Source organism: Amphiura filiformis, chromosome 5 (genome assembly GCF_039555335.1).
Source record: "Amphiura filiformis chromosome 5, Afil_fr2py, whole genome shotgun sequence".
NCBI classification, from domain to species: domain Eukaryota; kingdom Metazoa; phylum Echinodermata; class Ophiuroidea; order Amphilepidida; family Amphiuridae; genus Amphiura; species Amphiura filiformis.
Genome location: NC_092632.1, coordinates 1,497,501 through 1,511,542, shown reverse-complemented (window position 1 = coordinate 1,511,542; position 14,042 = coordinate 1,497,501). Strand labels below are relative to the sequence as shown.

Below are 14,042 nucleotides of genomic sequence, written 5' to 3'. Positions count from 1 at the left end.
AAAACAAAAAATGTGTTCATCACCTCATTGGATACATTTTAAATGGTATATGATAGATATCATAACGGATGTAAACTGTGAGTACAATTTAGTTTGTCCGCACCTATATATAGTTAAAATGGATAGATAAACAAAGGTAAAATAGTTACCAAAATCATAAAATTCAAGCTTACGAAAAACTACCTATATAATCTGATGGTATATGTCACCATTTATTCAACATTGCTATACTTTGGTCGTGGAAACCTTTTACATGTTTACCTATGGCTTAAATAAGTTTCAATGATATAATGTCGGCAGTTAAAAATGCAGAATATAGCTCAATATTGAAAATAGAAGCATTTTAACCAATTCGTGTTTTGATAGATGTGGAGCACTGGAAATCACCAAGTTCATCAAGCCATAAAAGAAATCGGGAACCACTTATTCCATTATTATCAACATTATATTTTTCTCTAATGTGTCAGACTCAACGCGTATCCAACTAACGAAATCCATTGTTAGTAGCTTTCGGTGTAAGCTTTCCAAATAAAGTGGAAAATAGACCCGGAGGGGGGGCACTTCATCTTATTCTCACTCACTGACAGTCAACATCCCTCTAATTTAGATGATACTGAAGTGCATCCCCCAATTCAAGCACTAGCAAGGTTCCACTTTGCTCAGAATAAAACGATTTACTAAAATAAGAATCCTTACTAGACCTTAACCTTTAATATATACTGTGCATTCTCTTCTTATGATATTTATTCTCAGAATTTTTTTTTTGAATAAGGCTACCTGCATGAAATTTGAGGACAAATTTGGTCCGAAAACATAGTAGCTCATTTTAAAATTATTACGCCGCTATAGATTCAATAGGCAGAATCAGATCACTTCCTCCAAGAGCGCAGTTGTGTCGCACAACTGTACTTTATATATCGTTGGAAATTCTTGCTTCTTCTATTTATATGCCACCCTATTATCATGATTGTTGAGAGTCTATGGCGATTATTAGTGTCGCATACACGATGGCCACAACTCAGGCGGCATAGGTCACGCGACACGTGACGCTCGAGGCTGGCGAAAATACAAGACTGACAGCCCCATTCAAAATACACGGTTAGCATTTATAAATTGAAAAATAACATAGGCCTACGTACAGTGTGGTACATTGTCATACCCCAACGTTTTTAGAGTAAGATAATTTTGCTTTGACACCACATATAACAAATTTAGAATTTTTGTGAAGATTTCATGATTATGTGTTAATCCAATGGCGACGTCAAAATTGCGATATCGCTTCCACCACCACCTGGCCACAACTGGTGTACACACACAGCGCCATCAAAGACGAACATCGACGGCACACTGATGCGTATAGTGGGGGTGTTTTACTACAACACATAGTGTAGTTATGCTGCACAGTAAACATGATTCGACCTTTGCAGTACTTAAACCTGGTCAACAGGAAATTACTCCAGCAAAATCAATCGTTACAGCCTAGCCCATCCCCCGCATTGAATGGTCGACTGCACTTATACCCAAATATGGCACTTGCCAATCAATAATCACCCACTTGAAATCCCTTGACTGGCTCCACTGACCAAATTTATGGACAGATATGGGAGTTGTTTTTGTTGTTATCATTTACATATCAGGGAGGTACGAACATTTGCAGATGCCCCACCTACTCAGTTTTTAGCCTACATGTAATGTATACATTATTCTTGATTGACAGCAAGTACAAAAATATCCGTCAAGTGGTTTAGCCCGTTGGAAGAGAGCGGCCCACAAGTGAGTGATAGGCCCTAGTTACTAAAAGTTGCATTCGCTTTACACACATAATTTTGCAGGCCATACCGTGCCCTTCCTTACTAAAACACCAAAGTGCCAATATTTCCAAACAGCTAAATTAGCTAAAAATTTAGGACAATTGTTACAAAATTATAATTTCTAGAATTTCAGAGAGTACAAAAAATATTGGCCGGTTATTTTTCACACAGTGACGTTAACTTGGCAATGCACTATACATTTAACATACACTGTTTGTAGAGGTCACACGTCAATGGTGAGAGCACTGTGTATTGTGTATAGGAAAATGAACAGTAACTGCAGTATGAGCTGAATTTTGGTTGGTTACGGTTGAATACTACATAATACAGACAGAAATAAAGCAAAAAGAAAATTTCTTAGATTTTCCTTATTTTTGAAAATTTCGAACACGAAAATGGCTAGTATCAGTTACTCTGTGTACCAATACTGTTTGGAATATATACTGCGCCAATAAAGTATCATTACACTTGGATAAATAATCACAATTTCCAAACTGAATTGGGGTAAATTTGTTTTTTTAATAGATGCACTATCTAATCCTGCACATTATGACACCACATTGAATCCAATGTGACCTAAAAAAGTAAATTTACAAGCAATTGAATAGACGAAGGTCCAGTTTTAAAAGTGACAAACTGGCCTATACAGGCGCAAAAGGATTCCAACAAGCGAAACAAAGAGACAACGCAGTTTCTTCAATGAAGCGTTATTTAAAGCAGTTTTTATTTCAGTTTTTACTTCTCTGTACTTTTCATATCTTTCACTTTATTTGTCAGTTCTTTTGTTTCAGTTTTCTCTTGTTCCTTTTGTTTTAAATTAAAGCCAAACGTATACATTAGCCATTCACCACTCTCAAAGCAGATGTCTAGTCTGTGGAGTTTTGAATAGGCCAGTTTGTCACTTTTAAAACCGGACCTTCGTCTTATCAAATGCGGGATCAAATGATTGTAACTTTGCTTCTTGAATTCACATTGGATTCAATGTGGTGTCATAATACCCCAATATTGTTCAGTTTGGAAATTATGATTATTTTTCCAAGTGTAAGGATATTTTATTGGCGCCGTATAGAATGTTTGTGCGTTAACTTAAGAAATAGAATTAGCTCGTAACCTCCGTTCTGCTACAAAAGGACGTCTTCAAGAAACAGTTGACAGAAACCAGTGGGGCAGCAGATCATTTCATGTAAACATTTCTGCAAACATTTGTAACAATCTGCCATTTTCGGTTCGCTCTGCCAAGAGCTTGTGTAGTTTCAAAACAAACTTGAAAACACATTTGTTCCAAAATGCCTTTAATTGACTCAATGCATATCATGAATTATACAACACTGATGAACTGTTTTGGCATTAATTGTTTATATAATATGTTTGTATCATCGTACATTTGTTGTTTTTTGCAAAGCGCCATGAGCGTCTCTCGACGGATACCGGCGCTTTATTAAGTGTACGTTATTATTATTTCCAAATGTTGACAATCGGCAATTCTTGCTTTTGGTGCATGAGGTCATAGGTTAAGGCCCGGTCACACTATGACGGACGATAAGCAACGAAAGGTGACGAACGTGAAAATCACAAAATGTTGACGGCAAAGCGACGACAAAAAGAGGAAAAACAAGATTCGCTGACGAGTGGGAACGACCTTTAGCGACAACACGACGGCAAGGGACGAAAGGCTGCGGCAGGAAACGGAGACTAGCGACCAAAACCGGACGTTGTCTGGGCGGTGAGTGACGAAGTCTTGACGGAGCCCGACAACAAGCAACGAGGTTAGACGGCTGGCAGCGGATTTGCTTGCGGCAAGGAACGGCAGCTGACGGTGGATTGCAGTGATGATGACGTGACTCAGCAGCCGACATCAAAGCCTGTGTGTGTGCGGGTCGTATAGTCCCCTTTGGCGTTCCCACTCTTCACAACGTTCAGATCATCCACTCAAAAATATCAATATCAATAATAATCAAAAATATTAACATCAATATCAACAATAATCAAAAATGGTAAAATCGATATCAATAATAATCCAAACTAAAATATCTATATCAATAATAATCAGGATTATTAACATCAATATCAATAATAATCAAAAATATTACACATATCAATAAAAATCAAAAATAGTAAAAATTAATATGAATAATAATCCAAATTATTAATATCTATATCAATAATATATCAATAATAAAATATTAACATAAATATCAATTATTATAATCAAAGATATTAATATCAATATCAATAATAATAACAAATACTACACATATCAAAAATAATCAAAAAATTAATATAAATATCAATAGGAATCAAAATATTAAAATCAATATTAATAATAATCCAAACTATTATATCAATATCAATATCAATATATCAATAATTATCAAAAATATTATCATCAATATCAATTTTAAAAAAAATGTTAATATCAGTATCAATAATAATCACAAATATTAACATCAATATCAATAACAATATCAATAATAATCAGAAATATTAATATTTTTGATTATTATTGATATTATTTTCTTTATATGAACTTTAAAATTGCATCGTGCCGGGTAGTCTATTGAAATCGAACTGACGTCAATAAAACGTCAAACATCGCACAAAAAGACTTGATTAGAATTTACAGTCACTCATCGTGAGTTGCCGTTAGTTGTCGCTGAGAATCCGTTAGCGACCGCAGACGGCCGAAATTATTCGTCGGGAAATTTTCAACATGTTGAAAATTTTGTGACGACAAAAAAATAGTTGTGATTCCGTTCAAATTTCGTTGGAGACCGCAACCCTCATTTCTTTGACGTTTCCATACCGTGCGAAGCCGTCTCTAGTCGTTTTGAGGTCGTCACAATTTCGTTGGTAGTCGTTGTCAACGACCATAAAAAAGACTTGATTAATTTCTACAATCCTACAAATGCATATATCTATTTCATGAATCGCACAAAAGTTTAAAATCGTTGACCATCGTTTAAAATCGTAACCCATCGCAGACCACCGTTTCAATGCCGCAGGTACTCGCAAACGATACTCGCAAACAATATCCGTCACTCTCCGGACAAAAAGTCACTGTCGCACCAAGATCGTTACAATTTCGTTGCTTGCCGCAACGTGTCGTCAGGGTTCGAGATGTGACGTCGCTTGCCGTTGTTTATTCGTCAATGGTCGTTGACAACGACTACCAACGAAATTGTGACGACCTCAAAACGACTAGAGACGGCTTCGCACGGTATGGAAACGTCAAAGAAATTTGGGTTGCGGTCTCCAACGAAATTTGAACGGAATCACAACTACCTTTTTGTCGTCACAAAATTTTCAACATGTTGAAAATTTCCCGACGAATAATTTCGGCCGTCTGCGGTCGCTGACGGATTCGTCAGCGACAACTAACGGCAACCCACGATGAGTGGCGGTAAATTCAAAATTGCAATTCGCAGCTTAACGTCGCTTGCCGTTCACCCCTATTCGTCACAGTGTGACCGGGCCTTTAGATCCCCTGTGATGAACTTGCTGGGGTATTGAATTGTGGAAAAGTAAATTTAATTGACAACATCTGTACTGTAGTTTAATAATTCAGAATTCCGCTCTCCCCCATGGTATGTACATTTGGTAAATGAACCATGACACAGTCCGCCATTCGGATGGGCGTTAAGCCGTGGGTCTCGTGTACACGTAGTCCGCAGTCAGTTTCGAGGAGAGTAGGGTGTCAATTCCTGTCTGTCCCAAGCCGTGTTTTAATGGAGCCCCCATGAACCGAACCAAATCAAATCAGAATCGACATATCGGATAATCTGATAATTATTAGAAACACTGTCGGTATGTGGCTAAATAGTGGTCAGCAAGTTCTACCCAAAAATGTCAAAAACGTAGCTTTGTAAAATGTACATGTACCTAGTCTATCGAAATGCTGGCACTGTGGCATTTTCACAATTTCGATGCACTATGGCTTTGCAAAAATGTGCATATTGGTGGTATAATTGAATTCAAGCTAATAGACAATAAAAAGTGAGGAAATGTTGCCACGATGTATCCGAGGTATCTGCTGTTCAAAGCTACAGTCTACTCTAGTTTTATGTACATACCGTAAAGTTGTGCCCAATTGACAAAATTGGATTTTAGGCACAAATTAAAAGTAACCTCCCGTTAAAATCCCATCAGCAAATAGGGCACGAATCCTTCTTGTTGGGATTTTCAAAGGAGGGAACTCTCTATTTGTGTGTGAAATTAAGGCAAATGAGCCCACGTGCGCCTTTTATCGAATCTTTACGGTAGTTCATCTTGACTTCGTTATTATTATCTTGGTGTATAACCTATGTCTTCAAAAAATTGACAACACTTTTCCCGCCAATTACTTAGTAATTTGTTTCCAGACGTTTGAAACAATATACTTTGCCATCCATTATCAACCCTATACGGCGGCCATGTCAAAAACTTGTCTCTATTCTTAGACTTGATATTCCGTTCATTTTTATTAGGGTCACTAGTCTTCATGAAATCGCTTATCTTAGACTTATTTTTCCAACTGTTGTCGTTTGGATTCCCTGTATGTACGAAATTGCTCCAGTAGTTGTTCATAGCATCAGCAAGTTGCTGTTCTTCTTCTGTGAAGTTGTAACCACGCAACGACTGAGAGCGCCACAAGAGCGGGAGCTCTGATCCGTGACAAACATGGCCGTAACATTCGGTGTAGTTTGGGCCCCAGACGGAAGTAAAAGAAATTGCATGGTCAAATATATAATGAAATACTTGAGACTCATTATACAATGAAATATATCGACTTCCGTTGAATGTAGAACATGCAAATATAAAGTCTGTTGCAACTGTTGACATTGGCTCACGCAAATCCTCAAATTCCGTAAAGTTATATTCCCGAGAAATTTCAAGCGTTTTCCGTATTCCAAAAATTAAAAATAAATATTCATTGACTTGTAAATGGGTAGGTTTCTTGGGAAAACTTTCCCAGATATAATTTCGTCCCTCTTCGGTTACCGTACCGATTAATAATGGTTTGCGTTGGAATTGACCATCGCGGAATGCATTCAAAGGATGTGTTCTGATTACGCAGCCATCAATGACAGGACCCCAGGGCTCAAATAGCTGTAAAGGTTCAAATAGATCTAAGGCAATGGTGTTCCCTGCTTCAGAACCGGCAGCTGTGACGTCTTTAGCAGATCTTTTACGAAGGCAATATAGATCACCTGGTAGACAATTCAGTAATGCAGCAGTTAGATCGCCTTGAAGAACGGAGCTGGTGTGATGACGATAAGGTAAGGTAAATGGACTGCTTTCTATTATGGCTTGTTGAAAATACCGATCACTCTTACTGTTTGTAAGATGCAAAGATACTGCCTGTGCTCCAGCACTCTGACCAAATAATGTTACCTGCAGGATAATACAGATAAATGTGAAAAATTATTTTCTTTTTTCGTTCTTTCCTTAAAAAAAACCCCAAATGCAAGACCTTTTATTAGCCTTAAAGCGTTTTGAGAGTTTTAGAGCACTTAGGTGTTTGGTGTTTTGTGAGCGGAGGGTAACTTCTAGGAATTTTTAAAAAGCACATTCTAGCTGTTCAATCAGAGCATTAGCTATAATTAGACTAGACTTCTCCGTAGTCCACTTGCCCATTTTGCATACTCTGGCTATTACCTTTAAGCATAAAACTCTGATTTATATTGATTTGTGTGCAACTGATAGATTTTCATATCTGTATCTGATCTTTTCAGTCACCGCACTCCCTCTGTTTGTTAGCTTCCCAAGTGGACTACTGAATTTGCCTTGCGGTTAAGATTTTTAACACGGGACTCTATGGAGAGTTAGGCCAATTTCTGGCCTAACTAAAATTAGCCATGATGTAATGCATCTTTAAATGGATCTGCCTTGTGATTGGTCGCCCATATCTCGCTATGGTTTAAATCTTCCGAGCCCGCGCCATTACCATTAACTACACCGTACACAACTATCTGTGGTATTTGCGGTGCTTTTGTGTTGACGCGAAAGTTAATCGCTCATCAAACATCTAGCGCGTCTTGTAATATACCATGCTTAGTACTTGTGGTTAATGGACTGCTTAAAGTTCTGCTTAAAATTCGAAGTCCATAGTCGGATTTTCGTGGTTCGCTATCAATAAACTGGTAGATTCCAAATTCAGAATTGTTCAGTATTAAAGTGAGCCATTATAATTATGCAAGATAATGTTGCATTCAATTAATTTTATTGTCACTAATCATCTGATATTCTTAATTCTTTATGACCATTTTACTATTGAATGCTTTAATTTTAATAAACATCAGTATAATTTTGAGTTCAACGAAATATATTAGACTTTATTTCAACACGGAAAGCCCAATTCAACAAAAGTTGTTCTTCCTTGGGGCCGTGCATAAACAAACATACATGTACAAAATAACAAACAATTACAAAAGCTTATTATCTAGGCTTAAACATATTACAATCACAAAATTATTAATTGTCAAAAGCCATTATGATACTCTTATGGTTACTTACCATGCTTACAGGCATGTCATTATGTTTTTTTAAGATTATTTTTAAAAGTATATAATGTTGGAGAATTTTGGATATTATTTTCTAGTTCATTCCAGCTTACAGCACCTCTATAAGACAGACTTCGCTTTTTGTACTCTGTTCTTGGCAGGGGTATAGTTACATTACTTTGGCTTTGACGGAAATTATAACTGTTGTTTACATGACTGAAAATATGACCCAAATAAGGAGGTGCAAGATGATTTAAGATTTTGTAGGTTAAAATTAAACAATTTGAGTTTTGTCTGTCAATTAAAGGTTTCAAGTTAAGTTCAGCACGAACATCTCTGCTAGGTGTGTCCCATTTTGCACCACAGATAGTTCTTGCAGCCCTGTTTTGAATAACTTGAAGTTTCTTTGAAACAGTAACACCACAATTTCCCCATACAACATTACAATAATCTAAGTGTGGCAGAACAATAGCATTATACACAGTACATAAAATATCCTTAGGGAGACAATTTGCCTGCATTGTTTTAGCATGAACATACCTTTTAGGCTCTTTTTACGTACATTATTGATTTGCTCATTCCAAGTTAATGTGTCATCAATAATTACACCCAGATGTTTACATTTATTAACTTTCCTAATAGTTATGTCATTTATGCTGATAGATAATTCTTTAACACTGTCCTTAATTGTATTGAGTCTTTGTCTAGATCCTATTAGCATAAATTCAGTTTTATCAGTATTAAGACTAAGTTTATTACTTTGTAACCAATTATTTATAATTTTTAAATCATTATTAATACATTCCATGATATCATTTGGCGAGTTAGAGGCATAGTACAGCACGGTATCATCAGCATACATATTAACTTTACAATGAGAAACACAATTTGGTAAATCATTTATATAAATAAGAAAAGCGAGTGGTCCGTCAATTGAGCCCTGGGGCATTCCACAAACAGTTTCTTTAAAATCTGAAAGTATCCCATTTACAGATGTACATTGGGTGCGACCAGAAAGATAACTAGTAAACCACTTAATACAATATTCACCTACTTTATACATTTTAAGCTTACTCAAGAAGATATTATGGTTTACGGTGTCAAATGCTTTCTTCAGATCCAGCAGACATAATCCAATTAAATTACCTTTATCAATTTCATTATACCAATCCTCCGTGATGTTTACGAGAGAAGAAGAAGTGGAGTGAGATGGCCGGAAACCAGATTGGTTTATATTAATTAAACAATTTACATTTAAGTACTCGTACAGTTGGTCGAACACAGCCCTTTCAATAATTTTAGAGATAACAACTAGAATTGAAATAGGTCTATAATTGCTAGGATCATTGGGATCACCAGCTTTAAATACAGGAATCACCTTTGCACGTTTCCAGCATGTAGGAAAAGTACATGATGCAAAAGAATTATTTATTAAATAAGTTACAATTGGTGTGATTACTGGTGATGCTATTTTCAGCAGTCGAGATGGGATGTTATCTAAACCAGTAGCTTTATCATTTGCTAACTTATTGAGTTGATTGAATACATAGTCATTAGTTACATTTACAAATTCAAAGTCTGACTGATCAGTTGGCTGCTTTTCATTGACTTCATAATTACAAAAGTTATTTTTAGGAATCTTACTTGCAAGTTTAGGGCCTATATTAGCAAAAAAAAATTGTTCAATTCATTTGCTTTATCCTTAGGTTCAGTTAGTGCCAGGCCGTTTTCAGAATTAATAACAGAGATTTTTGTATTTTTACCTTTGGATGGAACAATATGCCGTAGATGTTCCCAGCTTTTTTTAATATTATTCTTGTGTGCATCAACACCTTGTTTAAGAAACTCTTTCTTTTTATCTTTTATAAGTTTGTTAGTTTCATTTCTAATTTTATGGAAATTTTCCCAGCATTTGTTATCATTACTTGATTTAATAGCAATTTGTTTAAGTTTGTCACGTTTACGCATCATATTTAGCACATCATCGTTAATCCATGGAGAACACTTTTTACGAATTCTATGCTTTTTGAAAGGTGCATGCCTGTCAATTACTTCAAGAAATAACTTTTCAAATAATTCAGCTGAAATGTTAACATTACCAGTATTAAATACACTATCCCAGTTTGTTTGACACAAATCATTTAAGAAGTCAGTTTCATTGAATTTCTTGTAAGAACGAGGTGTTCTGAAGTTATGTTTATCTGCATGCATTTTATCATCATCATCATTTTCATTTGTTGGTTCATTACATATCCTGTGTTTTTTTCCCCATATTGCATATGATATTGAATGGTCACTTAAACCAACATGAATTACTCCAGAATCACATATCTGGGAAGGATTTGTACAATATATAACATCAATGAGTGTTTCACTATTCTTAGTTATCCTTGTTGGTTCCTTAATTAGCTGTACAAGGTTCATATTACCACAAATTTCTTTAAGTCTATTTGTGTAACAATGAGGAGTGCTTGTTAATAGATCACAATTTAGATCACCCATAAGTATATAATCTTTACCTTCTGACTCAACTACTTGAAGAAGATGATTAAGATGATTGAATAGATCAATAGAAGACCCAGGTACTCTATACCATAATATAACTATAATGGGTTTCCTTTTAAGAGGCATTAGTTCAATAGTAAGCAGTTCAAGTTGATTTGAAGCTAAATCATCTCTTATTTTGTGAATACAGTTTTTGTTAACATAAAAAGCTACACCCCCACGTCTATTATTAACATAATGTCCATTTAGTACTCTATCATGTCTATACAAAAAATAATTATCAATATCTATAATGTTATCTGATATATGTTCATTTAAGAAAGTTTCACCAAGTCCCATTACATCAATGGGATTATCATTAAGTATATGTTTTAGCTCATCAATATTACCAGTAAGACTGCAAATGTTTAGGTTTGCTAAAACAATATTTTTCCCATGAGTATTAAGAGCTTTGTAAGGATTAAAATTATTCAAGTGATTATAATCATTACTATTACTGTCTTCTACCGATTTGGTTTGAATTGTCACTTGATATATTTAGACTACTGTTGCTTTCGATACTCATACAAGCTTCACTAATATCATTTTCAACACTATTTTCATTTAAAATGTGAATGTTATTTGTTAATTCATTTATCACTTTATCACCATTACTGGGCCTACTACTGATATTATTTTTATCTGAGGTCTTGTCAAGATTATTAAAGCAATTAGTGGTATGATTAACATTGTCATTATTAATATCAGTATCATAATCTACACTCTCATTCAAGACAGATAAGTTATTTTTAGCATGAATATTTTCAATTAAAGTAGAATTACCTATGTTTTCATTGATACCAGAATTAATTACACTTACATTTACAGTATCATTATCTTTAAACTTACAACACTTTTTTGTACACTCATTATAGTTACATGTTGTGACTTTATAAACACTTTCCATTTCTTCATTATCAAAGTTATTACCATTGTTTGCAACATCTTGAGACATTTCATTTTCAATAACAGATGTACCTGAAACATCATTACTACATGTACCAGCACTAGTTTTCTGTACAGAGTTCCTAACAATGGCATTAGCATTCTCATGATTGATAACTTCACTTTCATGTTTTAACATACATGTATCATTATTATGATTAGAATATTTCACAGCTCCAACATTTCCATTTACATTATCTATTGCATGTTGAATATTGTTTCTCAAAATTATAGTTTCATTATTAACTCTATTAATTTCTTCATCATCAAAACAGTTTGTAGTATTATATGCACCATCGCAGTCAACATTATCAGAAGTAGTAACAAAATTACTGGTTGGTACATCATTTACACTACATGCATACAGGTCAATAGAATTCCTAATATGATCAATATGAATGTTATTGTTCGAAACATTCTTGTTACTTCTATTTAATTTCCTATCAACTGATTTACCACTATCAGTAGGATAAAAATAATTGTTTGTTACTTGATGCCTTCCACACGTTGGCTGTGAGGGTAAACAAATTGGTTGATAGCTCTACGTAGATTTGATACTAGTCTACGAAGTCCAAAGTTGTTCAAGTGTACTCTGTCCCAGTATAAGTCCTCGCGGAGTCTTGTGCCTTCCAGAAAGCTTGGGGGATTGTCAACATATGACACACGCGAACTCAACTTAGTGTTCTTCTGGAAAGTTTGATTCAGTTTTTGTGACACGCGATTTCCTCTATCATGATAGAATCTGGGAAGGACACCAGAGATGATGACGTGTGCGTTGGGGAACTTTACTAATGTAGCTTCTATCAGTGTCCTACTTTGTTTTTCACACGTCTCTATAGTTTCTCTGGCTGTGCTATTGGTCCAAGCTTGTAAAATAATACAGTTAACATTGTTACTTCCTTCATAATCAGTTACTAATCTTTGTACATCTGGGATATTCGCGCCGCTCTTCGCTATCACATCAGTCGTTTTTCCTCTGAAAAATCTCCTAGAGTTGATCCTTTTGCAAATAGAGTTGCTGAATATGATAATATCAGGATCAGATGTTGTTCTTGGAGTTGAGACATGTTTATCATCAGGAGTACTACTACATGTAGTACTAGTACTGGTACTAGTAGGGCTTGCCTTTGCTCGGGATACCTTTGGTGTTGATGCCTTTTGTTGATTACTAGGTGGTGTCATTTGTGATAGACTCGGCGCTGTTGGTGTAAGTGGGGGGTCAAATGTTTCCTCAACATTGAGAACACTGAAAGAGTTTGAAAGTGGGATCTGGGATCTGTTTTCAGATGTTCTTTGAGCGTAGGATAGTTCTGATGATTGTTGAGGGAGATTGCTGTGCATTAAACTGTCTACCTGAGCTTGCAGCACTGCATTTCTATTGCTCATTTCATTGTAGGCCTGTGCAAGTTGTGTATGAATTTCTCTCAGTTTAAGGAGTTCTGTTTTCAGTTCCTTGTTGACATTACTAAGGTCATTGCTTGAATTCTTGTAGTTAGCAGCTTGTTCAATTAATTGTTCGTGCGCATATTTCGGAGTTCCTGTTTGAGAACAAACTGATGCAGTTGTACAAGTTGTCTGACATGCAGTATCCTGAGTTGTGGGTTGACATAGTTGTTCACATATAGATGTCCTGGGGGTGGATGTGAAGGGCAAAGAGGTATCAGTCTCATCACTAACACTATCAAGAGAGTCACAAGAAGATTGCTCCACAGATGATACTGGAGGGTCCATTCTCAGTTCTATTTCAGGTAGTATGGACTCTACCCACTCAGAGTGTTGTCTTCCTTGAACGGATATAGTGTTTGTTGATTTGTAAACAGTGATGGTAGCAGTAGGGTCAACAGATCTAAATATCAGTCCTTTGCTGCCTTTGTTTTCAGGTGATCCATACATTGCTCCAATGTGATATATTACTTCATCAATACAGTCAGGGTCAACAGAAATTGTGGTAGAAAACATTCTTGGAATGAGTTGCCATTTAGCACAAGAATATATTTCAGCATGTGAGAACCCAGAAAAAGACAAGTTCATGTAGGCACTATGCTGGGTGCTTCCTGCTGAGTCCATTGTCCTATTATGGTATGTTGCCATTGTCCAATTAGATGACTATTGTCCGATGAATAGATGATTATTGATCAGATCAAGTGTATTTCCCAGTAGCTAGGTGCATAGAAATCAATAATGGTTTGGCTTATTTAACAGATCCTTGTAGATATTACTAAAAAATCATGCAGAAATTGCAAGATAATTCCAAAATTATATG

At 35.6% G+C, this 14,042-nt stretch overlaps 1 protein-coding gene across 1 annotated transcript in view; it reads right to left on the bottom strand.

The window, feature by feature from the left end:
* Positions 1–5,090: 5,090 nt before the first annotated feature.
* LOC140152447 (crystal protein-like) overlaps positions 5,091–14,042 on the bottom strand; it is an 11,372-nt gene continuing 2,420 nt past the window's right edge. The window contains exon 4 of the mRNA XM_072174766.1: positions 5,091–7,181. Within this exon, the coding sequence (XP_072030867.1) occupies positions 6,093–7,181 (1,089 nt within the window). The 3' untranslated portion in view covers positions 5,091–6,092. The remainder of the gene's footprint in view (positions 7,182–14,042) is intronic.